The sequence below is a fragment of the Drosophila nasuta genome, chromosome 3, assembly GCF_023558535.2.
Source record: "Drosophila nasuta strain 15112-1781.00 chromosome 3, ASM2355853v1, whole genome shotgun sequence".
Taxonomy (NCBI): Eukaryota; Metazoa; Arthropoda; class Insecta; order Diptera; family Drosophilidae; genus Drosophila; species Drosophila nasuta.
Window position 1 is genome coordinate 11,389,799 of NC_083457.1, and position 27,662 is coordinate 11,417,460.

The 27,662-nt window shown below is 40.8% G+C and overlaps 11 protein-coding genes and 1 long non-coding RNA gene across 15 annotated transcripts; 5 read left to right on the plus strand and 7 right to left on the minus strand.

Annotated features, from left to right (window-relative positions):
* The first annotated feature begins 21 nt into the window (after positions 1-21).
* LOC132790776 (nucleobindin-2) lies at positions 22-2,472 on the plus strand. 2 transcript variants are annotated; one of them, XM_060799469.1, is made up of 4 exons: positions 22-139; positions 239-505; positions 580-1,227; positions 1,286-2,472. In XM_060799469.1, exons 2-4 carry the CDS (start codon positions 266-268, stop codon positions 2,123-2,125), a joined length of 1,728 nt encoding a protein of 575 aa, XP_060655452.1. In that variant the 5' UTR covers positions 22-139; positions 239-265; the 3' UTR covers positions 2,126-2,472. The 2 variants fall into 2 exon arrangements, with proteins under 2 accessions (XP_060655452.1, XP_060655451.1); XM_060799468.1 differs by having other exon boundaries at positions 134-505.
* LOC132790774 (uncharacterized protein DDB_G0288805) lies at positions 2,303-11,229 on the minus strand. Of its 2 annotated transcripts, XM_060799465.1 has the most exons (7): positions 11,127-11,229; positions 10,759-10,864; positions 10,509-10,639; positions 7,730-7,806; positions 4,738-7,236; positions 4,515-4,676; positions 2,303-4,437 (listed from the first exon to the last, which is right to left on the minus strand). In XM_060799465.1, the coding sequence occupies exons 2-7, from the start codon at positions 10,803-10,805 to the stop codon at positions 4,234-4,236; spliced, it is 3,120 nt and encodes a 1,039-aa protein (XP_060655448.1). In that variant the 5' UTR covers positions 10,806-10,864; positions 11,127-11,229; the 3' UTR covers positions 2,303-4,233. The 2 variants fall into 2 exon arrangements, with proteins under 2 accessions (XP_060655448.1, XP_060655449.1); XM_060799466.1 differs by lacking the exon at positions 11,127-11,229 and having other exon boundaries at positions 4,515-4,673.
* LOC132790775 (uncharacterized) lies at positions 7,813-10,490 on the minus strand. Its single transcript, XM_060799467.1, has one exon. The coding sequence runs from the start codon at positions 9,779-9,781 to the stop codon at positions 7,955-7,957; it is 1,827 nt and encodes a 608-aa protein (XP_060655450.1). The 5' UTR covers positions 9,782-10,490; the 3' UTR covers positions 7,813-7,954.
* Positions 11,230-11,436: 207 nt separating the features above from the next.
* Positions 11,437-13,850, plus strand: LOC132790781 (uncharacterized). Its single transcript, XR_009632828.1, has 4 exons — positions 11,437-11,498; positions 11,564-11,727; positions 11,795-12,042; positions 13,627-13,850. It is a non-coding gene; the product is annotated as an uncharacterized LOC132790781 (long non-coding RNA).
* LOC132790777 (gram-negative bacteria-binding protein 2-like) lies at positions 11,553-13,386 on the minus strand. The gene is given in 5 exon segments (XM_060799470.1): positions 11,553-11,768; positions 11,770-12,011; positions 12,233-12,289; positions 12,358-13,098; positions 13,154-13,386. Coding segments are annotated over 5 exon segments (1,395 nt in total). The 5' UTR covers positions 13,293-13,386.
* A 188-nt stretch (positions 13,851-14,038) lies between the features above and the next one.
* Positions 14,039-17,006, plus strand: LOC132794336 (gram-negative bacteria-binding protein 1). The gene is made up of 4 exons (XM_060804724.1): positions 14,039-14,450; positions 14,519-15,346; positions 15,419-15,735; positions 15,916-17,006. Exons 1-4 carry the CDS (start codon positions 14,300-14,302, stop codon positions 16,111-16,113), a joined length of 1,494 nt encoding a protein of 497 aa, XP_060660707.1. The 5' UTR covers positions 14,039-14,299; the 3' UTR covers positions 16,114-17,006.
* LOC132794337 (gram-negative bacteria-binding protein 2-like) lies at positions 16,464-19,230 on the minus strand. The gene is made up of 4 exons (XM_060804725.1): positions 18,958-19,230; positions 17,364-18,095; positions 16,809-17,146; positions 16,464-16,732 (listed from the first exon to the last, which is right to left on the minus strand). Exons 1-4 carry the CDS (start codon positions 19,100-19,102, stop codon positions 16,529-16,531), a joined length of 1,419 nt encoding a protein of 472 aa, XP_060660708.1. The 5' UTR covers positions 19,103-19,230; the 3' UTR covers positions 16,464-16,528.
* Positions 19,231-20,355: 1,125 nt separating this feature from the next.
* On the plus strand, positions 20,356-23,279 carry LOC132794338 (gram-negative bacteria-binding protein 2-like). Of its 2 annotated transcripts, XM_060804726.1 has the most exons (4): positions 20,356-20,569; positions 20,625-21,314; positions 22,495-22,823; positions 22,991-23,279. In XM_060804726.1, exons 1-4 carry the CDS (start codon positions 20,446-20,448, stop codon positions 23,204-23,206), a joined length of 1,359 nt encoding a protein of 452 aa, XP_060660709.1. In that variant the 5' UTR covers positions 20,356-20,445; the 3' UTR covers positions 23,207-23,279. The 2 variants fall into 2 exon arrangements, with proteins under 2 accessions (XP_060660709.1, XP_060660711.1); XM_060804728.1 differs by lacking the exons at positions 20,356-20,569; positions 20,625-21,314 and adding an exon at positions 22,297-22,433.
* On the minus strand, positions 23,275-24,027 carry LOC132794339 (SAGA-associated factor 11 homolog). Its single transcript, XM_060804729.1, has one exon. It carries the CDS (start codon positions 23,928-23,930, stop codon positions 23,304-23,306), a length of 627 nt encoding a protein of 208 aa, XP_060660712.1. The 5' UTR covers positions 23,931-24,027; the 3' UTR covers positions 23,275-23,303.
* Positions 24,028-24,197: 170 nt separating this feature from the next.
* On the plus strand, positions 24,198-24,756 carry LOC132794341 (uncharacterized). Its single transcript, XM_060804731.1, has 2 exons — positions 24,198-24,303; positions 24,374-24,756. The coding sequence occupies exons 1-2, from the start codon at positions 24,203-24,205 to the stop codon at positions 24,675-24,677; spliced, it is 405 nt and encodes a 134-aa protein (XP_060660714.1). The 5' UTR covers positions 24,198-24,202; the 3' UTR covers positions 24,678-24,756.
* Positions 24,757-24,760: 4 nt separating this feature from the next.
* Positions 24,761-25,705, minus strand: LOC132794340 (charged multivesicular body protein 1b). Its single transcript, XM_060804730.1, has 2 exons — positions 25,530-25,705; positions 24,761-25,418 (listed from the first exon to the last, which is right to left on the minus strand). Exons 1-2 carry the CDS (start codon positions 25,549-25,551, stop codon positions 24,829-24,831), a joined length of 612 nt encoding a protein of 203 aa, XP_060660713.1. The 5' UTR covers positions 25,552-25,705; the 3' UTR covers positions 24,761-24,828.
* Positions 25,706-25,774: 69 nt separating this feature from the next.
* LOC132794335 (probable cytochrome P450 12c1, mitochondrial) lies at positions 25,775-27,641 on the minus strand. Its single transcript, XM_060804723.1, has 2 exons — positions 27,124-27,641; positions 25,775-27,060 (listed from the first exon to the last, which is right to left on the minus strand). The coding sequence occupies exons 1-2, from the start codon at positions 27,567-27,569 to the stop codon at positions 25,920-25,922; spliced, it is 1,587 nt and encodes a 528-aa protein (XP_060660706.1). The 5' UTR covers positions 27,570-27,641; the 3' UTR covers positions 25,775-25,919.
* Positions 27,642-27,662: the final 21 nt, after the last annotated feature.

Sequence of the window (27,662 nt, forward strand, 5' to 3'; positions counted from 1 at the left end):
ATTTTAAATCGTATTTGTGCATATTATCGTAGAGAAAAAAAATCGATTTACCGCTGTAGAATCGATAAGCAATTAACATATGTTCTGCCTATCGACTGTGACAGTGTGGCAACTCGGTCAGTTGCTAAACAAAACCAAGGTAGAAAAAGTGTCTCGCAGACACGTCAGAATTCCATTAAATTTTTGTACTAAAGTTATTTACACAACTGTCTTATTGTCTTAACAAATCAATCTGAAGTGAGAGCTCATCGTAACACGTGCAACAATGAAGTGTCAGGTGGCGAGTGTCGTGCTGGCGTTTGCCTTGTTGATTGTGGCAACAGCTTTGCCTGTGACGCAAAACAAAAAGGAGGAAAAACCAGCGGAACATAGCAGCACTCCTGCCCCCGCCGACGTGGAAACGGCCCTGGAGTATGAGAGGTATTTGCGTGAAGTGGTCGAAGCCCTGGAGGCTGATCCCGATTTTCGCAAAAAGCTCGATAAGGCGCCCGAAGCAGACATACGTGTAAGCTGAGTTTGATTATTTATTTCCCCCTTTACCCTGCCTAAAATTAAACGATAACTATTTGCACAATCTAGAGTGGCAAAATCGCACAAGAGTTGGACTATGTGAATCATCATGTGCGCACCAAGTTGGACGAGATAAAACGCCGCGAACTGGAGCGCTTGCGTGAATTAGCCAACAAGGCCTTCGAACTGAGCAACGACATCGATCGCGAGCATTTGAAAGTGCCACAACATTTGGATCATGGCAATGAGCACACATTCGAAATCGAAGATTTGCGCAAACTGATACAGAAAACGTCCGATGACTTGGCCGAAGCGGATCGCAAGCGACGTGGCGAATTCAAAGAGTACGAAATGCAAAAAGAATTCGAACGTGAGGCACAGAAAAAGGAAATGGACGAGGAGTCACGCAAGAAATTCGAGGCTGAGATCAAGGCAAACGAAGCGAAGCACAAGCAACACGAGAAGATCCACCATCCTGGCAACAAGGCACAACTAGAGGAGGTCTGGGAGAAACAGGATCATATGGAAAAGGACGATTTCAATCCGAAAACATTCTTTTCCATTCACGACGTGGACAGCAACGGTTACTGGGACGAGGCGGAAGTGAAGGCACTGTTTGTCAAGGAACTGGACAAGGTGTACAACAGCAATCTGCCCGAGGATGATATGCGTGAGCGTGCCGAGGAAATGGAGCGCATGCGTGAGCATTACTTCCAGGTATAAAATCATTAAAGTTAACAATCAAAAAACATTACTAATAAGACTGTCCGTTTAGGAGACGGACACAAATCACGATGGTCTCATCAGCATTGATGAGTTCATGCAGCAAACAGCCAAGGAGGAGTTCCAACGTGACCCCGAATGGGAAACCATCGACCAGCAGCAGCAATATACGCACGAGGAGTATCTGGAGTTTGAGCGTCGCCGCCAGGAGGAAGTGCAGCGTATGATTGCCCAGGGACAATTGCCCCCACATCCCAATATGCCGCAAGGCTACTATGCTGCTCCTCCGCCAGGTGGCGTTGCCTACCAACAGCCACCGCCAGCTGGTGCTCAGTTGCACTACCAGCAACCGGATCAATTGCATCTCCAACAGCAGCAACAGTACGCCCACCAGCAGCAGCAATACGCACAACATCAGCAGCAGCAGCAACAGTTTGCCCAGCAGTATCAGCAACAGCAATACGGACAGCCGCAGCCCGTGCAATTGAATCCCAATCAAGTTTATCAGCATGCCGGACAAATACCAGCACAACAGCAGCCCGTGTATCAGCAGCAGCCTGTCTATCAGCAGCCAATACAACAGCAGCAACCTGTGCAACAGCAACAACAACCTGTGCAACAGCAACAACAGCCTGTGCAACAGCAACAACCTGTGCAGCAACAACAATCTGTGCAGCAGCAACAGCAGCCTGTGCAGCAGCAACAACAACCTGTGCAGCAACAACAACAGCAGCAACAACCCGTGCAACAGCTCAACAACCAAACCCCGCCTCCTGCGCAAAACCAACAGTTGCCCGTACAGCAGCAACAACAGCAGCAGCAACAACAACCACAACCTGTGCCACAACAACAAGCTCAACAACCACAGCAACCGCAAGCGCAGAAACACTAAACGGAACATTCCTTTTTACGGGCGTCGCATTTTGTGCTATACGAAAAACAAATCTAAATTATCGATGACTGAAATAGCAAACAGGAAATTTATCTAATCTCAAAATATATATGTATATTTTCTTTTATATATATGCATATTCGCATATGATATAAATTGATCAATGTTTAATAACAATTAATTGGCTGTCGGAGATTGTCGCATTGTCTTTCCATTGTCGCCTTTTTTTTTGATACTTTTCCCATTTTTCTATATAGTAACTACTTTCCGCTCTTTTTTACACACATCTTTTTTGTACATAAATAAAATTAATTTATTGCAGAAAATAAAATTTGTGCAGTAAAGTATTTATTCTGTTTTGTTTTAATATAATCGAATTAATTAATGACCAATTTGTTCGTTATCATCTTATACTTACTTTATAGTTGACTTTCGAAGTTCGAACTTGACATCTGTTTTGTTTTCCCCGTAGATCACTTTTATAAAAAAGAACACAGTGTCATGATTTATATTATTTTTATTTACTTGTTCAAAATTCACTCAAAAAGAATATTTTCGAAAATAAATATTATAGCTCAATTTATAAATACTCAAGTCTGAGAATTCTGGAACGGTTAGAGTTAGTGTAATTCCACTTTTTGTTTTTCGATAGATACTGCATATGGTTCTTACAAAAAAAATCATATCGTTCTATATATGTAATTAAGTTACACTAGTAAAATAAGATTGGGAGCGAGAGAGTATTATTATAGTCCAGAAGAGGAAGCACTTAAAGCTAGCAATAAATCAATTGTGTTAATTAATCGTGTTATAAATTCGTTTACAAAAGTTGTAAAATTAATTTCTACTTGGGTTAAAGCTGTCTTACGGGAGACGATTTATTAGGCGTTTGGCGACTTAGCTTACACAAAGGCAAATTTATATGGTTAAGCTAATATGTAATAATGATTATCGTGTGGAGAATATTAAACAATATATTGATGTCTTAATTATAGAGTGGGATTAATGCAATGCAACTAACTTAATATGTAGGATATGCATAAGATGATTAAATGATGCAACAGTTCCAATTATCGAATAGGCGAAAACCAATTTAGTTGTAACCGATTTTTGCAATTTTATATTTTATTTAGAAAAATTCGTTCGTTTGTTTGTTTTGTTGTTGTTTTGGCAACTAAAAAACTAAATTACATAGTATGTGGGATAGATAATATTTATTATAGCACAGTAATACAATGCACCAGACGACGAAAGTTAGGTGACCTTTTTCTTTTTAATAACTATATAGCAAAATCCATATAACAATTTTGATATAGGTGTATAGTTATAGTTAATAGACAAGAGTACAGTACACTGAATATTGCTGTAGTGTATATTGTTAATGTTGTACTGTTCTATTCTGATCTGATCTGTATTTCGAATTTGTAACACTTTCTTTTTGTTTTTTTCTTTTTTTGTTTTATAATTAGGAGACTTATCATAATACATAATAGTGTGTTTTACCAGTTATAGTAGTTTGGTTTCCTGTGGTCGAGCCACTGAGCAGTTGCTTATATTTATAATGATTTCGTATATATACTAGTAATATTAATATTAATATTTATTCGATTCGCTTACATATGCAGCACTTTCCTGTAACCACAACAAATAACGTTTATAGAATTTCGTTTTGTTTTCTGCTACTTGGCATGTTTTACAAAAATATACACCAATTGTTCTCATCCAATTATTAGGGTTATCAGATATCAGTTGTTATTATTATAATTATTACAATGCATTTTAACATGGATCATTTCTTTCGTTTAAGGCAAAGTGTGTCTTGTTGTTTTGTTGTTAACTAAATGCAAAAATAGTTTAATGTTTAACATAAATGCTATTGTCTAAATCAACAGACAGAGCGACAATAAATCTAGGAGTCTACTACACAAAAAAAGAGAGCACAAAACAGAAATAGAAATTGTGACAGAAATTATAAACAATTTGAGAAGTTTAGTAACAAGTTTTCAATAAGTTCTATTGTTTGTTCACTGTGGGGCGGGCGTTTCTTTTCCTTTAGTTTAATTTGTCAATTGTTGTCTTGTTTTAGCAGCTTTTTGATTTACTTGTGATCAACGCCTCACAATGCTGGAAGGTCGCGGCAAGCCGCTGCGTTTCACTTGCGTCGGTGGCCTCAATCCCGATGGCTTTGGTATGCCCGTTGCTCCGGTTGTCACCTGTGTCAGCTTCGAGCTCAGCACCTGCGTGTCGAAGTTCTGATTTAACTTGGTCTCCTTACCATACAGACTGCCACGCGACGATGCCGACGAGAGGCTCTGCAAAGAACACGAAGAGTAAATCAGTTTTAATGAAGTTTAAATTGGCGCTCCAAGTATTTTAAACTCCAACTCACTTCGGGTGTCTCAGATTCTCCTGCTGCTCGCATGCTCAGACTATAATAACCGGAAGAAGGACGCGCCAGTCCATTGCCCACTGCTCGCTTTGCTCCCGCCGTTGACGGCGCACGCAATCCGCTCACCAGCTTGGGCACTTTGAATACCGATGTATCTTCCTGCTGTGCATGATTGATTTAGATTTAGAATGTTAATTAACATCAAATGTGCCAACAAACTCACCTCTTGCTGCTGCGCTGGCCTCGGGCCGCTCATCAATCGGTTCTGGCTTTGAACGCCGGGCCGTCGCAGTGCGCCACCTAAACTGGGACGAGGTGCTAGAGACGCTGCACCGGGTCCAACGATGCCGCTAATGTTGGAGGACAAGTTGTGGAACGACTTGGATTTAATGCCCATGGGACTCTTGAGCTCCCCCGGTGTTGTGCCTTTCTTCGCTGCGCTCGTTGCTTCAGCTCCAGTTGCTCCCATTGTGGGGCCATTTAATCCTGCACCCGCTGAAGTCGCCTTGCTGACCGTTGTAAACTTTTGCAGTCCACTAATGTAGCGTGGTCGAGAAAGTGATCGTGCGCCTTGGCTGGAAGATTCATTTGCTGGAGTCTCAATTACCTGCTGCTGCTGCTGTCGCTGGCGCATGAGCAGCGACTTCTCCTTGGGCTTCTTGTAGGTCAAATAGTTGTTGCTGGCGCTGACGGAGGAGGAGGAGCTGCTGCTCTCACCAATGGCAGACTGATCGCGTCGCGAAAGTCGGCCCGGTGGAGATGTCTGACGATGCTGCTCAACTGGCTCCGGCATCTCCATTTGCGGCGGTTCCAGCGTCTCTTCGTCGTCTATACAAGGCACTACAATGTGGTTGTCCAGCTGCTCGTCGCGTGCACGCATTTCCTTCGTTATCTTGATGGTCTTGAAACGCTCACGATCTCGCTCCCGTCGCTCGGTCAGCTTATAGCTGGACGCTTCAGTCTCAACAGCAATAGCAGATTGCTCCTGCTCCTTTTCCGGCTGCTGTTCGGCCTCTGGCTCTTCCGATTCCTGCAACGGTGTGCAGGCCTCCGATGTGTTGGCCGCCGTTTCATCGTCCCGACGATGCACAATGAAGGAGGTGGAATTGCAACTGCTGCCGCCGCTGACATTGCTGTCATGCATGGCGCTCAGATTGACGTCATCGTAAAGACGACTGCGTCGACTAAGCAATCGCTCACCACTGCCGCTAGCGCTCGACTGACTCTGGTTGTGACTGTGACTCAGAAGCTGTGTCTGATGCATTGACGGCGGCGTCACATGTTGCACGTGATCCTCCTCCAACAGCGCTTCACTGTGCGTGGCATGATGATGGTGTTGATGATTATGATGCAGCTGTTGCTGCGACGGTTGATGCTGCTCCTCGTCTCTGTTGAAGCGCCGCTTAATGCTGTCCAACGATTTCTGCATTTTAATCTGTTCCGCATTCAGTGAATTCATTTTGCCCAGCTCAGCGAGCATGTTCTCAAACTGTTCTTCATCGCCCTGCTGTGCCAACATCTCCACTTCCGCCTCGGCCAGATCGAGTATGCACTGCATTTGCTTCTGCTCCTCGGTCATGTTGTACGTGGCGTCCAAAGGTGGCTGCTCGATCTGATCCAGCAGCTCCATTGTCGCCGCCTCCAATTGCAGATCCTTCAGCATGGCCGTTGGCTGCTCGTACGTGTGATTTAACTGCGGCTGTGGCTGAAATTGTCGTCCTCGCTGTGGCGTCGTGTGGCTCACAATGGGCGATATGTTATCGATCTCTCCGCGCTCCTTGAGCTTGGGCGTATAGCTCAACTGTTTGTTATTGTTATTATTATTATGGTTGATATTGTTATTGTTGTTATTATTGTGATTTTTATTGAGGTTGTAGAGCTGCAAGCGTGAGCCTGTGTTGGTGGTCAACGGCGTCGATTCCATTTGCAGCGTGGACAGCGTTTTATCAACGTTCTCGGGCGTCTCACAACGGGAAGCTTCGGGTGTGTCACTGAGTTCAGTGTACGTGGTGTTCACCTGGCGTCCCGCCAGTAACAGCGTCTCATTGAGGGGCAGCGCCTGAGGTCTCTTAAATGTGGCATTCACCTCCAGTTCACACATCGAATCCGCTGTCGTTGGCGTTGTTAAGCTGTCCACCAGACTGAACGTGGTGTCTCCAATCATATCCTCGCTCAGCAACAAGCTACTGCGCAACTGCTGCTGTTGGAACTGCAACTGTTGCTGCTGCTGCAAGTGCTGTGTTTGTTGTTGCAACTGCAGTTCGTTGCCAGTGGAAACACTGTCTGTGCTGTTGTCCATGGTGCTGCAACCTGAGGCGGTTTTGCTCAGAGTTGTCAGCGATATGTCATCGATTTGGCCAATGTGCGAGTCCTTGATCAAGGTGCCGTCACCGGACATGGTCAACGATTCGAGCGCCTTACGATCTCGGATCATATCGCTCAACGTATACACATCAGCCTCATTGGTCAGCGTTGTGGTCGTCGTTAGATTGAGTTGCGTTGACGCCTCTGTTGCATCCTCGTTGGGATCCAAACTGTTGGTCGATTGCAGAAAATTGAGATTGGTAAAGTCAGCGGAACTGATGAGCGAGTTGTTCATGTGTTCGTTGTTCATCGATGAACAGATAGATGACGGTGGCGATGTGTCCTGCAGAAACGATTTGTGCATCGTCGTAACAAGGCCGCCGATCTCCAAACTGAGCATGCCTGATGTTGTTGCATTCTGTAAATAAGGAATTTATATTAATATTTGATTCCAATTGATATATTAATTCTATGTTTACATTGCTGTCTTTGCTTAAAACCATCAAAACTGTTGAAACATTTTACTTGGCTCAGTAAAAGTAAATAGTATACCGAAGTTTAGAAACTATCAAACTATATTTGAAACTTATGAAAGAGAAATAATTGTTAAAGACATTTCAACCCACAATAGTAGATTTTTCAAAGTTTAAAGAAAAAGTAGCTAAATTGCAAAGCTAAAAGTAATCAATGAAAGAAACCAATTGTAATGATAAATTGGCTTTAATTGTGACTGTTAATTAAACTTTTCACTATCAACGCAAGTTTGTGTAGGCTGCTTTTCTGCACAATGGCGATATCTCCTCCCAATATTCACGATATATCTTAGCCTTTCTATGCTTCAACATATTCATATGGCAATTAACTGACAGAAACAGCAATGTACAACAAAATTAATAACATTTTTTACTCACGAATTGTGTCTCCAGATTTGTTGCCGCCTGTGATCTGCGCTTTGGTCTGGTGAAGGTCTTCGAATTGTGTTTGTAGGCTTCATAAACGAATACGAATGATTTAAATGAATTGATTATTTAAAAACAAAAATTAAAAAAAATAAATGACAGTCTTCTTCAATACTGTTTGTGGTTTAAATGTGTGTGTGATTGGATGTGGTTGTGTGTGCTGCTGGCGAGCTGCTTTTAGAAATCATCGAGCAGATCATCCTCATTGATGGTCAACAGCATCTCATCATCGGAAAGAGGCAGAGTGTCATCCAGTTCACTCTCCACGGTGCTTCTGGCCATCGTTACGCTTACAGCCTGCGGAATTGCTTTGGATGTGATACTTGGAGGTTCCACTTCAGGCTGCTTCAGCGGCACCAGCTTTGGCATTAATCTTTCTATTGAGAAGCTTGCAGGTTGCTTCAGCGGTACCAGCGCCGGGATCTGCTCATCATCCACAGTCATTGATATCTCGGTCTCCAAATTCAACTTGGGCAATAAGTTGTTTAGGCGCTCTATTTGCTTTTCCATAAGAACTTCCGTTGTTGGGCACCCATCATTATCCTTCATGAGACCACGCAATCGCAGATTGTCGCGAACTATGCTCCATTGATTGCCCTGAGCTCCTGCCGGTTGCAAAACAAAGACACGCATATAGTTGCCCAACTGCCAGTCGGAGTTGTGGGTGCGCTCTTTGTGGCAACCGCTCATGGCAAAGATGCGCTTCTCCTGCGTAAACACATACACATAGAATTGGGCAGCCTTCACATCGATGTCTAGCTCGGGCAGCGCACAAATCGCCTTCACCGTCGTCTTGCGTCCATAGAACAACTTGTCGCAAGCGGCGCCTGGCTGCTGATTACTTCCACGTAGCTTCGGCAGCGACAATGTTAGCATGGCTTTAGCTGCATAGTAATGCTCCAGCTTCTCGCGGCGCTCCTTGCCATTGAACAAGGCATAGTAACCGTTGGCGAATTGCAGACAAAAGGAGCGTCCATTGCTATTGGCGCCGCAATAGCGCTCGGCAAGCGGTCGCTGAATGTTGTCCAATTTGGGCTTCACCTCGTGCACACTGGGATGGCAATGAATGTGCGCCACCTGCGGCAGCAGTTTGCGCAATTGCTGCAGCTCATTCTTGGCCAGCGGATTACCCGTTATGTCCAACGTCTGCAGCGGTATATTGCGCAGATTCTTCAGCTCCATCAATCCCTGAATCTGATTGATGCTCACATCCAGCACTTGTAGCTGTGTCAAACGGTTGCGAGGGAACGTGTCGAAGGCACTCAGCGAGCAGATAAAATTGTCGCGCAGCTGTAGCACACGCAACTGAGGAAACTCCTCGGCAATCAACAGTAGGAGCTGCTGCAGCATCGGCATCAGATGCAGGGCGCAGAAATGTGTTTGCAACTCGGCGGCGGCATGGAAACGTGTCAAGTATAGAGCACTACATGACGCATCGTAGCGGGCACGCAACGCATCTCGCATGGCCTGCAGCCATGGAGCATCGAAGTACATCTCACTGAACAATTTCGTAATGCCCAACTGCACATGGATGTTAATGTTCTGTGTGGTATACAGCACTATCACCTTGTCGCGCAGTCGCATCAAGCGATTGGCCAGCAACTTGTTGTCCACCAGAAAATGGCCACATTCCCCATGTTCACCGATACGCTTGAAATCGAACATTTGAACGGCCACTGGCAACATTGCGTATTTGATGGCCAGCAAAATGGAATCATTTGTGAGATTGCGACAATTGGAGATGCACACTGTGTACCAGCCGGTCACACTGGCCGTTGTGCTCGCACAGCTCGATTCGTGCTCCGACACATGCCAATCGAGCACGCTGCCCAGATGATCGGGCGTCAAGTCGCCCAACCACATGTTGACGTAGCTTTTGAAGGCTTCTTTGCCCAGTCCGGCTTGACTTGCTTTCAATACATTTACTGGTGAGCGGTACTTCATTGCATTGCAATGCAACAATTGCCCATTGGAGTTTTCCTTGGACCTACGATAATTATTCATTGTATCCTCGCAATTTTTTTGCTATTTACTTTGCAGTACAATTTACAGTTACTAAAGTGAACCGTTGCTTCAGCTTTTTCCAACGAAACAGTGTTGACTAATTGCGTTCGCTTCGATTGGTTGTGTACTAACATAATCGATAGTTATGAGCGAGTTTACATTTTTCGACATTCAAATGAAATTGATAATAAAGATTGTTAATCGAATTTACAATTACATTTCATGTCGATTAGTTGAGATTTCGATTCGAACGCATATAGAAAGAATAAACATGAATAGTTTTAACTGCTTTAGAAAACAAATGTGTTTATTATGCAGCTAAATCAGACACATTTGCATAGCGAGTTTTTCCGTTGTCGCCAGACACACCACGCACAAAAACTCTTGACTTTGGTGCTTGCTGATTAATTATTTGTCGACAATAACAACACATTGGCCAAATATGGCAAAAGCGGGCGATTGGTGACCAATCCACCGACTATTGATTGGTAATGGGGTAACGTAAGTATCATAAGTAAGCGGCTCGCCAGCCCACACACATGTATTGTACATAAAAATATCACAAGAGCATTGTCAACGTCGTTGCCGCCAGTTGTTTAACCCACTTACGACGAATTTGCTTTTAGAAAGCGCCAAATGCACACAGCATGCTCTGCACTTACATATGCACATATGTATGTGTTTGTGTGTGTGATGTATGACATACATGTTTGATGTATGTACGTACCTTGTTCATGGTTGTTGTAGTGTAAATGCGGCTGCAACTGCAACGACGACTGCGGCGGTTGCTGTTGATTATTTGTTTTCCACTGCTGAAGTATGTTTGAGATATCATCGTGCGTTTTATCTGCCAGAAATCTGCCAGTTTTTTTTTTGAGTAGAAATAGGGAGAAACAAACACACAGATGCCATAAGTATTTTTAGCAATCGAGCCAGAAACAACGAAAATCGGAAATGCAAATGTGGACGTCACTTACATGTATGAATCATCCTTTAGTGCTTCATCAATGTCCAAAATATCCATGTCCTACTGTTTTGTTCTTTATGCTTAAACTAAATCAATTGCCTTCACTGAGGGAAGCGCTGTAAGCAATAAATAAAACGAAAAAACCAAAACAAATATTCACTTTCAGACTTTGTTTGGAGGGTGCACATAGAGAAAATTCCTTTGCTATAGTCAGCTTCACACAACGAAGCGAACAAAAACAAATCAACGAACGAACCAGCGTACGATACTTTTAGCGTTATTTGTTTACATTCTCACTTATCAATTGCAAATTATGCAATGTGGCAAAAGCTTATTTTTGTTCAATTGCCGAACACACTTATGCATTATATTATTCACCGTTTTTATAAATAAATAAGACGACAGCACCACCACAGCAGCGCAGCGTACGGACATTCTTTAACGAAGCAACTACAAAGTAGAGATGAAGAGACATCGATGGCTCTATCAAGGCATCGATATTTTGCACATTTATGTAAAATATCGATTTTCTGTGCCAAACATCGATGTTTTTCCAACCAAATGTAAATGATATTATCGAATATTTCTACACTTTCAAAAATTTTGAGCAAAATAAAAAAAATTTGTTAGCAATTTTGTTTGGTGTTTAATTCGAACAATTAAAAAAAAAAAATATTAATTAATTAAACATGATTTACTTTTTACGAAACAGATTTCGAGAATATAAATAATCTAAATCATTCAACAAATGTACATATGTAGAATTTAATACAAATTTAAGCTACAGTCACCTAGTTTTATTTTCTACTCCGCAGAAACGCGCACATAATCGATTATCATTGCGCTGTGTTTACTCCAAGTGGACGCCCAGACGTCGCGATGTTGCCAAAATGAAAGCGCAGCACGCGGCTCTCGATTTTTGTAGGGTTTGACATCTTTAGGAAGTAAACTGTCATCAAAGTTAAGAAAGCCCCCAACGGTAACGCCAAAAATAATAAAACTTCTCTCGTTAAAAAAAGGGTAATCCATCATAAAGTTCTCCATAGATTTCGTCGTCGACCATAAGTGTCAGTTTATCACGATGCCAGATCATTGTATAGTTGTGAAATTCATCACCATAATGCTGTTTACTCAAATGATTCGACAGGAATTCAAGCGCAGTACCATGCTGCCAAACAATCATACCGCCATATACACGATTGCCCGAGATATCTTCCTGTTTATTGCTGCGCAAGTTAGCATTACCACGAGCCTGTGCAATGCCTGAAATAATTATAAATGAAGCAAATATATCGTAAGTATTTTATAACAAACGACACATAACCGTTTAAATGTGTTTACAAAACATAATCTCAAAAATATACCAAAAAGTATATTATACTGCCCGATTGTGACCCTGCTATAGGGTATTTCAAATTGTTATCATAATATTGAAGTGAAATCGATTATTTTTAATGGAACTGACCGTTACTTCCGCTACTTACGCAATTGATTGGCATAATGCGTTTCCGCATGCGTAGAAACTGGCTGCAGCATAATATCTGTGAAAGGTCAATCAAAAATTAATAAATTAATTAAGATTTTATCATTTAAAGCTAATAATACTTGCATGGAAATAGCCAATCCCCTTTTGGCAGCTTGGCACGCACTACAACTTTACCATATTTAAAGCTAAAGGAATTGCGCGTATGTAACTGTGCCGAATAAACTGGTGGTTTAATCTTATAAAAGCTGCCCTGCGCAATGTTGCACTCCACATCCGGAGTGTCCACAGCCGTACAACGATCGCCCAAACGAAAGGCGCCCGTTGTCACGTCAGTTGCGACTGTGGGCACAATGTAGAGACGTCCATCCTTTACGTATGAGTTCCGTGTAGCATTATCAAACGCTACCAGCTCCTCATCGGCATGATACATCCGCTGTCGCACATCGTGTGTCCAAACACTGACATTCAACTGTGTCCCATCAAAGTTATCCTCGAACAACAGTTCACCCTGACAGATGCTTTGTTGATTGGCAACAATGCTCTGTGATGGCTTGCAAGGCGATTGATCCGCGGCGACAATCGCTTGGCACTGCTCTTGTCCAATAAGCTGATCTATGCTGCGCGAGATGCTGTGTCGAGTGGACAGCAAGCGGTCATTGAGTATGACGCGTGTCTCGCTCTTCTCGTAGATGACGTCGTTGTATTGCACCAGGACCGATATCTGCAGCTTATCGTTGTTGTGCAGTACGGTCTTCTGTCTGGTCACCCAACTGCCATTGCTCACTTCGGTGATGTAGTCCATCAATGCCGGACAAATGTCGTCCACTTGCAGCATGTAGAAGACACGTTGCATGCCCGATTCGTCTAGATGAATACATGCATGTCATCTTATTGACCTTGGCTAGCCACGCCCACTCACCTGGTATGGAGACTTCGAAGCCCAGTTCATTCAACAGTACCAGATCCACATTTGGTATTCTGTATGCAGCACATTGTGGACAAATCGAAAGAACCATCAGCCCCACACTTAAGGTTCCAAACCACATTTTCCAGTACATTGCGCAGTTGTATTTATTATAATAGTATTAATATATTACACGATTCTCTTAAGTTTTCCGACTGCACTTAGTTGTTGTAGTTCTGGGTAAATTGGCGCCTCAACTGTTGCAAACCTGTCGAGTTGCATTCATGGGAAGCTTAAAGCTCGGCGAAAGCTTTATTTAGCTATCTGATCTGCTTCGTTTGCAATATGTTACATACATATATAATTGTGTTAAAAAAAACTATGAAATTTCCTTTCTATTTTGAACTATAATTAATTTTTTATTTTATTTTATTTATAATTTTAAAAATTTTTAATGTTTTGCATCTTTCATATTGGCTTATCGGCAGTCAGCAGCGGTTAATTATCGATTTGTGCTTATGATGATACCAGGGAGGGAAAAGCACGAGTAGCTGTCGTTAAATTTAAATTTTCCGATCCGTGTATGTACGCAGATAAGTTGAAGAAATCAAAAAAAAAAACTTAAGAAAACTAATCGAGTCTATTAAAGCCATCATTAGATTCGAAAGATACAAATTGAAATATGTTAAAAGGAATAAAAATATCAAACAAAAACGCGATTTTTGATTTTAAATTTGTAAAGTGAAATATATAATATTAAGTTTGATTAAATAAATTAATTAAAGAAATACTTTAGGTAATAATTTATATAAAATAGAGAGTGCAAATATAAAATACAGCAATGATTAAAATGAAAATCGATAACATTCGATAAGCGTCGGCTTAAGTTAATCGCAAATCTGCTAACGCCGTTAAAAAAGTGAACGTTAATAGAATAAGTGCGCATACAAAATTTATTTGATAATTGATTAAATTGAATTGATTAAAGGTAATTTCTTTAGTACATTTAATTAATTAACGATGATTAAACATAAATAACTCGATACCTTGCTGATAAGTGCAATCAGATTGAGACGCAGCAACAACAACAGAAATCACAGAACTTTGCTGAAACCGGTCCAGAGTAGTTGTTATGTCAAAAGCTTTGTCAGTGTTAAAGCAATGAGTGCCGCTTTAGGATTACGGAAGTATCAAGTGCATCTTCTTCCGCTACTATTGATACTGAATAATAGTATTATCGGTACTTATTGCTATAAGGTGCCTCCTGTCACAGTGGAGCCATTGGCCAGAGGCTTTCGTGTTTCCATACCGGGTAAATAACCTTTGATGATTCGCAATTAATACTACGACGCATCATTTTTCTATACATTGCTTTTGCAGATGAGAGTGGAGTCAAGAGTGTGGCATTCAATGTGAATCGCAATCGCAATTTCACGGGATTCGAACAGGGTGACTATAGCGGTCAAGTGCATGAGCCGCACAATGGACGGTGGCAATATGATTTCGTGAAGGGAACGCTGGCTGCGTATGACACGCTGTTTTTGTGGACGAATGTGCAGCACGGCACTGCCATGTATCGGGATCAGGGTAAGCCGTTGGATGCTTGCGAATTGCCTGGGAATTATTTGCCACGGGGTTGCGCGAGAGTCGTCTCTGAAATCGATTATATGACGAGGGAGCAATCAAGCAGCGTAGGCTCACAATCGGAGCCGTGTGACGAGGGGAGCGAGACAGTGATGTCACCACAATTAGGCAGACCGCTTTGCAAGGGTCAATTGATATTCGAGGAAAACTTCGACCAGCTAAACGAGAGTCTCTGGCAACACGAGGTGCGTGCTCCATTGGATAGCATTGATGCCGAGTTTGTGCTGTACGATGGCAAGGCCCAAGTGCGTGACGGACAGTTGAGCATTGAGCCAACGCTTTGGTCCAATTACCGACCAGATTTGCCCATAACCCATGCTCAACTTGATTTGTCCGAGCGCTGCACGGGCACACACAATCGACAAAAAGAGTGTGTACTGGTCACGAGTGGGCCAATCATTTTGCCACCGGTTGTGGCTCCACGTGTTACCACTAAAGAGTCATTTCAATTCAAGTACGGACGTGTAGAGATTCGCGCTCAGCTGCCACGGGGAGATTGGCTTATACCACTGCTGCTGCTGGAGCCATACATGGAATCGTATGGCCAAACTGGCTATGAATCGGGTGCGTCGCATTCTCCCCGTCTTGCTGTTATCTATCAATGACATTCTATAATAATAATTGAGATTATCATAGGTCAATTGCGCGTCGCCATGGCGCGAGGTAATGATCAGTTGCGTTTGCCCCATGGAAAACTAATCGATGGGCGCACTCTGTTTGCGGGTCCTGTATTGTCTGTCGAGGCAACGCAGCGTGAGGATTTTATGGTGCAATTGCGACGTAGTGTTCATTTTGGCAATGACTTTCATGTGTATGGCCTCGAATGGAGCAGCAAGAGTTTACGATTTACCGTTGACGGCATCGAGTTTGGTGAGCTGACTAATTTCGTTGATACCGGTTTAAATCCCAGCTGGCGACGCAGCTCTTCACCATTGGCGCCATTCGATCGCATGGTAAGCGGAAAAAAAATACCCTTTGAGTTAAAATAAACCCGTTCATAGGGAATTTTTTTTAGAATTTTTTATTTCATCGGTGTGTATGCAATAAGAAATCAAATATGTTTATATTTTTTTTAATCACTCCATAAGTATTATTTATATATGTAATATATGTAAACGTTCTGTGCTTTGCAGTTTTATATTTCGCTAGGCTTATCAGTTGGCGGATTTGGCGACTTTGTTGATAGACTGAGAACTGCCACCTATGAGAAGCCCTGGCTCAACAAGCATCCCCAGGCGAAACTGAATTTCTGGCAGAGCCAGGATAAATGGTTGCCATCGTGGAAGCAACCAAAGTTGCTTGTCGACTATGTTCGTGTGTATGCGATTTAGCGAATGTCTGCATAGCATTTTGTAATTTATACAAGGTTCTGTCCATATATAAGGTAATCAGATTTTTCTTGATTTTTGACTGCCATCCCCATGTAATAGAAAGAAATTTTTTATGTAATCCCCCAATGAATACGTAATTATAAAAAAAAGGTTTCGTAATCATTTTGGTCGAGCTACCTTTTTTTATGGTTTTATTTTATGGATTTTTTAGAGCATGTGGAATCCAATTACTCATTGTCAAAGACCCGCTTCATCAAAAATTAAAAAAAGAACAAATAATCAACTGCCAAGCTTCTTCCTCTAAATTGATTACGTAATACATAGACAACTCCGAATTAGAATAAGAAATATACTATAGTTTTATTATTGATATATTTGCAAAAGTTTACTGTTATCAATCCTCAGTATAAATGTTTTATTCTTCGTCTGCATGTGTGGTAAAGACACGTATTGAATCGATAATTAGTTTCGGTTGTGTCCATGGGTTATCTTCTACATAGTCCATAGCAACTTTGTCCGCACTTGCATCATTAAACTTAGATATACTACCATGTTTGATTTCACGATCTGGGAAATTATGACGTCCCCCTGCAGTCAATCCTAAGACGAGGTAATAGTACTGAAAAAAAGTATTTAAAAAGAGTTGTGTTAATTGTAATCGACGAAATCATTGTTGGGTCAGAGAAGCCACTTACAGCCGGATCATCCAATTGCTTTAGAACTATCTTATCGTTTATTTTGCCATATGTAGTGCCATCGACTTTAAATATGATGCGGTCCTTGTGCCAAATCATTGTATAATTGTGAAACTCATCGCCGTAATGTGCACCAGTGGTTTTTAATGACATACCATGCTTTACCTCATGGAGCTCGCCAGGAAAAGGCATAAACATGGCGCCACCAAAAACTGTACTGCCTGCCATATCACTTAGATCGTTGCTCCGCAACTGTGAGCTACCTCGGACATACATGAGTCGAATAACTTTTGCCGGGTCGTCCGAAATATGTCTCTCGATTGGGTGCAACATAATATCTAGATGGATAGTAGTAAGCAGGGTAGTTTGAATAATACGTTTATGTTATACATATGTATACTATCTTCGTTATATGCAATAATAATAATGTTATATAAATAATTATTATGTTAATTAGTAGACTTGTATAATCTAAATTATGTGGAAATTGGTAATTGAAATTAATGCAGTTCTCAAGATATGATGTATGTACATATATTAATTGCGTTTACTTACATGAAAATAAAAATTCTCCTTTTGCCACCTTGGCGCAAATCTCGTACCGTCCATACTTTAATTTTTGATTGATACTTTGAATTTGAGCGGTGTGAAAAGGAGGCGTTATAGTATTTGGATTAAATTTTCGAGGTCCGCACATTGCACTGTCGTTTTTTTTTATTGCAGTACACACTTTTAAATGAAATGGTTTGCCCATAAGGTGAAAGGTGGTGGTGGCATTTAAATGTAATTGCCTTTCCTTAACGAATACGTTTTCTGGGACGTACGCTGAATATTCGGCATATTCATTTAACTGGTTTGAATAAGAAGAAATATTCCAATTCGGTAGTTTATCGTCATTAAATTTTTCCTCAAATATTATTTTTTTACTGCATTGCTCAGTATTATCGAAATGCCATTCGCTCGGTATGCATTTGTTTTGAGGAGTAATCCTCCACTCACTACTAGGTTTGGTGCTACTGCAAAGAGGGTTTGATGCTACTGACGTATTCTGTTTTACACCCTGGCCATTGGAATCAATTTGAAAGTTAAAGGTATGCGACATCACTTGATTATGTGTTTCAAACACAGCAGAAATTCGCAATAAATCATTGGTATTTAGTTTTTGCTTCAGATCATGCTTATAGCCCATGGTTTTGCTTTCATTAAGGCTTTGGAGAAAGATGTATCCTCCGGCGCACTCATCCGTCAATCCGGTAGAAAAGAACGCGGACTTCACATCAGGATTTTCTAAGCAAGACAATTGTAGAAATGGTTAAAAACGCCTAAATGCAAATCTCGTTTAACTGCCACAACGAGAACAGAAATAAACAAGTAAGAAAGTTACAATCGAGTGTGCTCGACTGTGAGATACCCGCTACCCATTTTTAATAAGGGCAAAATATTGCGGAATTATTTTCAAAATATACCGAAAATACTAAAAAAAATACTAAAAATATACCAAATGGTATGTTTGGTATATCGATACAGCACACCATTCAAAATATACCATAGACGGCACAATGTACCAGATTGTCGGCCAAAGTAACTAAGAGCCCTAGTAAGTAGGCGTTTTTGCCCATACAAAAGTATTTATTTAATAACTTCCACAATTTTTATCTGATCGCAACCAATTTTTCAGGAATCATAACTACTATAGTAATTATTGTATATACCAAAATTCGCAGCTCTAGCTTTAAATTTACACTTGTTATTCGATTTTTTTGATTTGCGGGGGCGGAAGTGGGCGTGGCAAAAATTTGAAACAAACTTGATCTGCGTGCAAACATAACAAATGCTGTCGAAAATTATATTATAGCTCTATCTCTTATAGTCTCTGAGATCTAGGTGTTCATACGGACAGACGGACAGACACACAGACGGACAGACGGACATGGCTATATCGTCTCGAGTGTTGACGCTGATCAAGAATATATATACTTTATAGGGTCGGAGATGCCTCCTTCTACCTGTTACATACATTTCCTGCCGGCACAAAGTTATAATACCCTTCTACCCTATGGGTAGCGGGTATAAAGAGCTGCGTATGTTCTCGGTTTGACCGTTAAAGCCGTAAGCAGAAGTTTGGGTGCATTTAAATTATATTACATACCCGGGAGTGTAATTGTAACGACAGTTCCAACAATTGCAACACTAATTTCCGCCTTTTCCACGTGAAAGGCAGCCGCCAGGCAGCCAAGATACGATACAGCTAAACATAACGCAATGTAATTCATTTCTATTCTTATTATGTACATGTGAAAGGTTATCAGTAATCAAGTTCGACGACACCCAATTGTCACGGCGCGGCTTTTCGCTACAGACCGCACTCGCGCGCCTTCTCCAAATCAAAACTGAGATCATGCAATGTGACCAGAGTAACCGTAAACAATAAAATACTTTCCGACATTTTTGTGTGCTTTCTCGAAGGCTGTGAAATATTCTTAAAATATCATGTAGATAATAGATTTTTGAATAAAAAATATAAAAAGATCAATCTGCTACAAAGTTTATTAAAATTGGTTTGCAGACCCACGTTGTATGTATGTACATAAATCAATTACTCGCAAACAATTTATTTTCGTGTCGAGCACCTTCCTTCTCACTACTGGGTTAATGAAGTAGGGCAAACTATTTTATTTAAGGCAAAATATAATTTAACACATTTAAAAATTTGAAATATCATTTTCAAAATATCTTAATGACAAGAACTGCAGTAAATACTATAATACAGAAAATACTTTTTCTAAATAGCGATTTCAAAAATCCTTATACGGTCTCGCTGTTTGGACTGTTTTCAACGCTTGTCTTGAAGAGCTGCAAAAACATCGATGTTTCCCAGACACAACATCGATACATCGATATATCAAACAAAATTTTTGAATTTATAAAACGACCAAAAAGTAACGAAAAAAGTAAATAAATGTATTTTAAAAACAACTTAAAATGAATATAACGGAACACTTTTTTCAGTTTCTTACAAATTAACAATTCATTTTTTCTTATTTATTTAAGGCGATCAAATTAAATCTCTATTTTTAGTCAAAAATAAGAATGTTTACGTGTTTTGGCTTTAGCGATGCTCTACGCTCTGATATTAGCTGTCCAGCTTTGCTGAAGAGCCTTTCAGATTCGACTGATATGGCTGGGACACATAGAAATCGACGAGCGAGTGGTTATAGGCCATTGTCATCTTGGGACCAACAACAACAGTGTCCACAGTCTCTATAAGTTTATATTAAAGCTTATACTAATAATTGCAAGAAATGCTAAATTCCAAATTACCTTTGAGGTTATTGTCTGCTAGCAATCTTTCCATTTTCCTACCCGCCAGCACCAGAGAAATAATCTGCAATCTAAGGCTTCTTTTGGACAATTGTGAAAAAGTGATGTCCCAAAAGTCGATGTATCGATGTCACTATCGCACTATCGATGTTGAAATTTTTCATGAGCATCGATACATCGATGTTGGCTCCGTTGTTTTTGCAGCTCTATTCTCTTGTCTTCTGAAGCTTCAGCATCGTTGTATAGTGGTTAGCATATGTGTTAAGAATAAAAATATAGCTAGATAACCTTTTTGATAACCTTTAGTTCCGTGAAAATGGCGAAGCGAAGCTTATTAATTTTTATGATTTATTTGCTTCAATCGATTGGAGCTTTTGAAATAATCAAAGAACGTGTGGAGGTTACAAAAAAAGGCAGTGAGATAACGGTTAAAATTCCTAGTAAGTAGTGTGGTTTTTAATCGTTACCTTTTGAACTCAAGTCAATTTTCCTCAGATGACAGTGTTCTGAAATCGGTATTCTTAGCTGTTGAGTTCAGCGACCAATGTACCGCTGGCTTCAAATATATGGTTAATAATAATAATAGCACTGAAGTCCTAACCTATACTCAAAATGTAATCAATGAGCTGAAAGAAAACGATGTGATTCGACTATTAGGTGTGTTCGAAACCAAAGATCAAGTTATTCGAGAAAGTCTAGATTATAAGATTGGTGTCGATGGCAATTGTACACTGCAACATACTGTCCCGGAGAACGAATTTAATTTATCGGAAACATACGTAAATTATAAATGTACATACCGTAGAGGACAGCTCATATTTGAAGAATACTTCAATGAGAGTATGTCTCAATGGCTAAATGAGGTGCGGACTCTATGGTATTCGGCGGTTCCCTTCCAAGAGTTAGTAGTCTATACGAATGACAGGGAAACATGTGAGCTTAAAAATGGCAATTTATTATTGAAAGCTAAGTGGAATAACATAACTCAACAAAAGTTACACTTGTTGGACTGCACGAGCATGGTACAAAGCGACAAAAAAAATGAATGCGGACCATTTTTCCTAACAGTTCCCAGTCTAATACCAAGTATATTTTCGGCAAAGGTTTACAGCTATCCGTTTAAATTTAAATATGGTCGCGTTGAAATCCGTGCTCGATTTGCACTTGGTGACTGGTTAATGCCATGTAAGTACAAATTAGAAAGTTAAACAGTCTTCAAGCATATTCGACATTCCTGGCATGAAATACATACACACCCACAGTGCAATACTATTATTAACAAAAGTAAAAGTCTATCTATGTTTCGACCTTTGCTGTCCGAGCTATGAAAAATTACTATTCATAATTAACTATTTTTATCATCGGTACTGAACAGTGGTGTCATTTTTTTCTAAGCAAAAAAAGCTGGATCAGCGAAAACAACAAGCTAAAAAAAGCGGAATACCAGAGAAAAAAGTTAGGAAAAAAGCATATTTTTATAAAGCAATGTGGTATATGTTTTTCATTTATAAACCCTCAGTTCAATACGTAATATAAAATATAATTGGTAATTCTCTGACAGATGTCACGTGCGACCATCTTTACAGTGAAAAAAAACATAAACTGAAAAGGTTATTCTTAAGGCTTTGGATGAGCACTATATTTAGAGTTAAGATTGATTTTAGGAACTTGTTCTGTTTTAAGATAAAATATATACATATGTAAATTCATTCATTTATTTCATTTTTTGGTTTGCAATTATCAGATAAGAAAATAAAACAGAAAAAAAAAATTCCAAAACCATTCGTAGCTTTGTAGACTTCCTTTGGCATCGTCAATTTGTTGTAGCGCAAGCGAATTTCACAATGTTAGTTATGCAAATCGCTCCAATTTAGGTGCAAACTTTTGAGGGAAGTTATTTGATACAAGTAAATATCGATATTTTGTCGATAGAAATATATTTTTAACATTTCAGCTGTTAAATTCAATTTAAACATCACTAAAATTTGAGTAAAAGTAAACTAAAGAAAAAGGTGCTTAACTTTGGTCAAAAAGCCAGAATTCCCGCTGCACGCTGTTTTCATATTTTTCCCGCAATCACACTTCAAAAAAATCCAAATCTGACGGGAAAAAAGCGGACATGACACCACTGGTACTGAAACAGTCCGTATGAGAGAGAGAGAAAGAGAGATTTGACGGAACTACAGATGCTTTGTTACAATTTTACGCAAATTTTAAGTGCATGCAAAACATAAGGAGTGTTGCTACTCTTGATAATCTCCATGCCTATCATATGTATAAACATGAACATACATATAAACATATGTAACTTTTATTTATATTCGTATTATCAAGCTATTAATATAATGTGATTTATTCGATTCAGATATAATGCTTCAGGACCGTGAAAATATGAACATTGACCTCGGTTCACATATCCGTATGTATGCTCGGGGGAATCTCAAACTGCAGGATAATAATAACAATGAAATTGGAGCGGAAACACTCTTTGGCAGCGCCTTCCTAATGGATCAATCGGACGAAATAATCGAGTTCAGGCACTCTTTCAGTAATAAGGATGCAACCCCTTTGGCTTATGACTTTCACAACTATACAATTATTTGGCGTAGGGACAAAATAATATTTAAAATTGATGGCATCACTTTCGGATCTATAAAAAATGAGGACATTTTGAAGGAGCTCAGCACAAAAGAGGTAAGAAGGAGGTCAACCAAGTATCCAGATCTTTGTCATATCTTGTATAGTTATCTAACTCTAACTATTGTTTTGCACCAAAGTTTGATTTCTCCATCTCTTATAATCTCCAAGATTTAATCTACGCTAATCAAGAAACACGATTTAATATAACTCTCCGCTTTCAGAGAGTAATTGCATTGGGACTGACTGCAGGTGGCGGTTTAAATTTTCCAGATAATTACATTCTTCCGGAACAGAAAGAATTTAAGAATGATCAACCCAATGCGGCCACTAAATTTGTAGAGACGATTATGAAGAATGAAACTCAAAATACCTGGAAAAAACCATATATGGAAATTGACTACGTTAAGGTTTACGCCCTTGATGCGAATGAGCAGTAAATGTTTAAAGTTAACTTCATAAGTGTTCACGTGCAGATTAATCAATAAATAAAGAAAGAAGGGTCACATACAATATTAGTGACATTTATTTGAAAATTTAGAATGTTTTTCCATTGTTTTTTTTCGAACCATTGTTGCGAGAGTTTTGTGTGGATTTTTTTTTACGCTTATCGGATGACCAGTCTACATCGTCTTCGTCATCCGTGCCACCTGTATTCCCCGATTGTAAATACGTTGATGATGAGCTGGAACTGGCGCTGGTGCCCTCCTTGGTGGCCAATCGTCGGCTGGCAATGCGCGATGAGTTGCGTCCCATGCCCATACATTTCTCCAGATGCGGTGCAAATCTGGCCGCAGCCACTAATCTATCACAATTTGGGCAGGTGCAGTCCATTGGTTTCTTTGCCGTCGATATGCCAAAGATATCCAAATTTGGCATCTCGCAGATTCTATACGTTGATTCCGCATTCTCCTCGCCGACCCCATCGAGCGCCGTCAAATTGTTTGTTTTGCGCAAATGATGTGTCTCGATGAATATGCCGGCCACCGCATCGTCCACAAGCGTTTGATACAAATAATTGGCTGCCTCGTCAAGTCCTTTGGGTTCCTTAATTAACTCCTGGAAATTGCTTGTAATCGCTGCGGCTGTTATCGGCACTTGAGCTGCTGTCGCTGCTGATGTTGTTGTCGTTCCCAATGGTTGCATTTGATTCGAATTCGCCATCTTACATTTATTATTGATAGTTAATTTAATGGCCTTGTGGCTCGGCTTTTTGTTTGGTTGATTTGTATTTCTCAATAAAAGTCCAGCCGGTTGATGTTGACAGTGAGATTAGTGGCCGTTTGCGAAAAAATCCATTGCTATAGTTTCGCCCGACTGCGATGCATTGAGTATTTGGTATTTTTACGCAACTTATGGGCGGTCACACTAACCACATAAATGTTTACTAGATTTTACCAAATATTCAGTTTTTCTTTCCTAAAACTTGAATTGAGATGACGCTTCTAAAAAAAACACAACAATATAAGTTGCTGGTGGAGAAAATGTACAATAGATGCCAACAAATACAGGCGGAAAATGAACGAAGTGTGATGAGGTATGTTTGAATTTTAAATTAAAAACATTTGGAGTCCACACGCTAAATAAATCCCGTTGATTAATGGTAGAGTAAATGGCATAAAGAAAATACTGCGGCGAAGAACATACGATGTGGAGTTGTTAAAGAGACGGCTAGACAAGCATGGTGACAATTGGCGGTCAGTGCCAATGGTGCCACCTCAACCCAAAGGCAAACCCGAACAAAAACGCCGCGGACCGAAGCCAAAGAACAAACAACCAAATGCAGATGGAACTCACGAAAGTGAAGCACAGCAAATGGTGGGGCGCAAGCCCAGAAAACAACGCGTAAAGAAGCAATCAACAGATGTGAATGCAACAACTGTGATGCCACGACAACAATTGTTCACTTGATCACATTATTTTCGCTGTAGTTTAATTACATGTATTTTATTTTTTTAGAATTTACTTATATAAAGCTAAAACAAAGAAATTCAACGGCATTGGGTATCTTAGATGGAGATGTTGTTGTGTAAAAGTATAATTTGTAGCTGCAGCTTCACACCTATTCGGCCTGACGCAGACGTGCCAGACGCTGTGTCAACTCGTCCTGCTCCTGCGACACTTGTGTGGAAGCACCAATGGTCGTGCTCTGCACACCACTGGGCAGCTCCATGTTAAGCTCTAGACCAGCCTCGTCGGCGACCTGCTGCAAGAGATTGTCGACATCGCCTTGCGGCACGGATGTGGTCACCGTGTCTGACATGGTACCTTCCATTACCGAGCTCTGCACATCCAAGTCCTCGAACTGCGATTCGAATTTCTCCATGAGCGATGAGATTTTCTCTAGATTCATGCCCTTCATGGCCGCATCCATAGCCTTAACCACACCAGCCATGGAGCCCGTCACCTTGCGTGTAGTTAGCGCAGACTGCACACGACTTGCGACGGCATCAACACGAGCACTCATTCGTAGGTAATTGACAGCCTGATTCTTTTGACGTATGGCATTCTCGGCATGAATGCGTGCCACATCCATATTGCCCTTTTGTATGGCCTTCTTGGCCTTGGCCTTCTCCAGCTTCTCTTCTTTTTCGCATTTTTTCGAGTTGCGCTCCAGCTCCTTTACAGCAAACTTTAGGTTGAAAAGATGCTCTATTGAATAAATGGACGAATGAGTTGTGCTTGTAAGTAGCGTATTTATTGCAAGAATCTAATATTGTATTGGTGGGCGTCTGCGAAATGGCGTCATCGTCGAATACTCACTCTCCATTGAAGATGTAGACATGTCGTTACCCAGTTTGAAGCTTTTTACTACGAATTGAAATGACAAATAATGTTTGGCTCGGCTAAAGAAATTAGCTCGGTTCTTTCTTTATCAATTTTACTGCGTTTTTCCTAAAGTGTATGAATCACTTTTGTGTTTGTCCACTCAGCTGTTTTCTTTTGAGGTACATATATCGATAAATACGAATATCGTCATTTCGATGATTCATGATGTGTGTTTGCTCGGGCAGATGTTTTTATTTGAGGCAGACATATCGATATATTAAAATTTAGACATTTCATATCGCAATCATTTTAAATTACACTTATCGGAATGTCAATAATTGTTTTTCAGTAATTTGGTTTGCTTGAAGTTGCAATAGACGAAATTTAATATTTAATATCGGTAAATTTGAATTTAAGCGGAATGACAGGTGAATTGATAAAAGTAATCCGGAATGCATTCTCAGTGGGATAATTGTACTCAATATTAAAATTTCTAACCAGATTGGACACCGTAATCTCCATTTCCATATCCACAATGCGTTTGCCCACACACATCCTTGGCCCGAAACCGAACGGCAAATATACAAATGGACTTGGATTGTCAACAACCAGTTTTTCATTCTCGTTGGACTGCTCACGTAGCCAGCGTTCCGGCAAGAATTCTTTGGCTCGAGGATAATACCGTTCGTCGTCCAGCAGTAGATTGGAGTTCATCAGGACACGTGTTCCCTTTGGTATGCGATAACCATCTAGTACAATGTCTGCACCCGTCGAGCGTAAATTGCCAAAGACAACTGGATAAATGCGCATTGATTCCTTGATGATAGCACGCAGATATGGCAATGACTTCATGTCATTGAACTTGAACTCGTCTGTGGGATGCGGCAATTTAGCCACAATTTCTTCGCGCAACTTGGCTTGCTTCTCAGGATTCTTTGCCAGATTCAGCATAATGCCGGACAATGCCGAACTTGTTGTATCCACACCTCCCATTAACATATCCATGCTCATTACGGTGGCAAACTTACGATCTACGCGCAACAGCTGCTCCAGAACACTTTGCGTACCAGTGGCATTTGCCGGCTTCTGCTCGATGCGCTTAATTGCCTCGTTGACGTAGTGCGAACACACATCAAAGATTTCATCCATGGCATTACTGAAACGCTTGTATTTTGGCGTCGGCACATACTTGTAGACGGATGGCATAATAGTAAGCTCGTAGAAACCTTGCATGAATTTCTGCAGATTGTTGAAGAGCTTTTGGGCCAAGGGCGCCTGATCAGCATGTCTTAGAAGCCCAAGCTCACGATCTAAGGCTACAACGGCGATGGACTCGAAAGTCAGATGATTTATATCCCTGAGGAAATTACCCGGTACCTCCTGGCTCTGTTCATCGCGAATGTCACGTATGCGTTGGATGAACTGTTGATTCACACGCTGCATGGGTTGCAAATATAATGCTGCATTGCGATGCTGCATCAGCACGGGATTCGCCTTGGAACGCAGTTGTCCCCAGTTCTCGCCACTGTGTAAATGAATAGAATACATTACTCACTGAGAGTGGATAATGGAGATCTGCGACACTTACATGGAAAACAACCCAATGCAATCTTTAAAGAAGCCATCGGGACGATTGTTTCGATAGTGGACGACGACATCCGCGCCTGGACGCTCTGGCCATTGGCCTTCGGTGCGATAGGTCTTCTCAAAGTTCTCCACATTGAAGGTTACTACATTGTCGGGCATGCCAAAGACACCAGGCAGTAAAAAGGTATCACCATATTGGTTTCTCAGCAGGAACATCAATTCTCGCATGTCCAAATTCGTAAATTCTCCGCCCTTCAGGAAACCACGAAACATTCGCCAGCGTGATGGACCCGGCAGATCATTATAAGATTTGGCGGTCTGCCAATCTGCCTTCAATTGTTGCATATATGAGCTGTCTCCAGCATCGATTTTCACTGCTGCTGCAGTTGATCGCCATCTGGTAGAATATGCGACGCATTGCACTAATTTCATTGGTCGACGGAACATTGCGATTTAACTTATCGTTGCTTGTATTTCAAACGTAGTTTATTGTTGAAGCTCTCAACCGAAACTAATCAAATATGATTGCACGTAATGCCC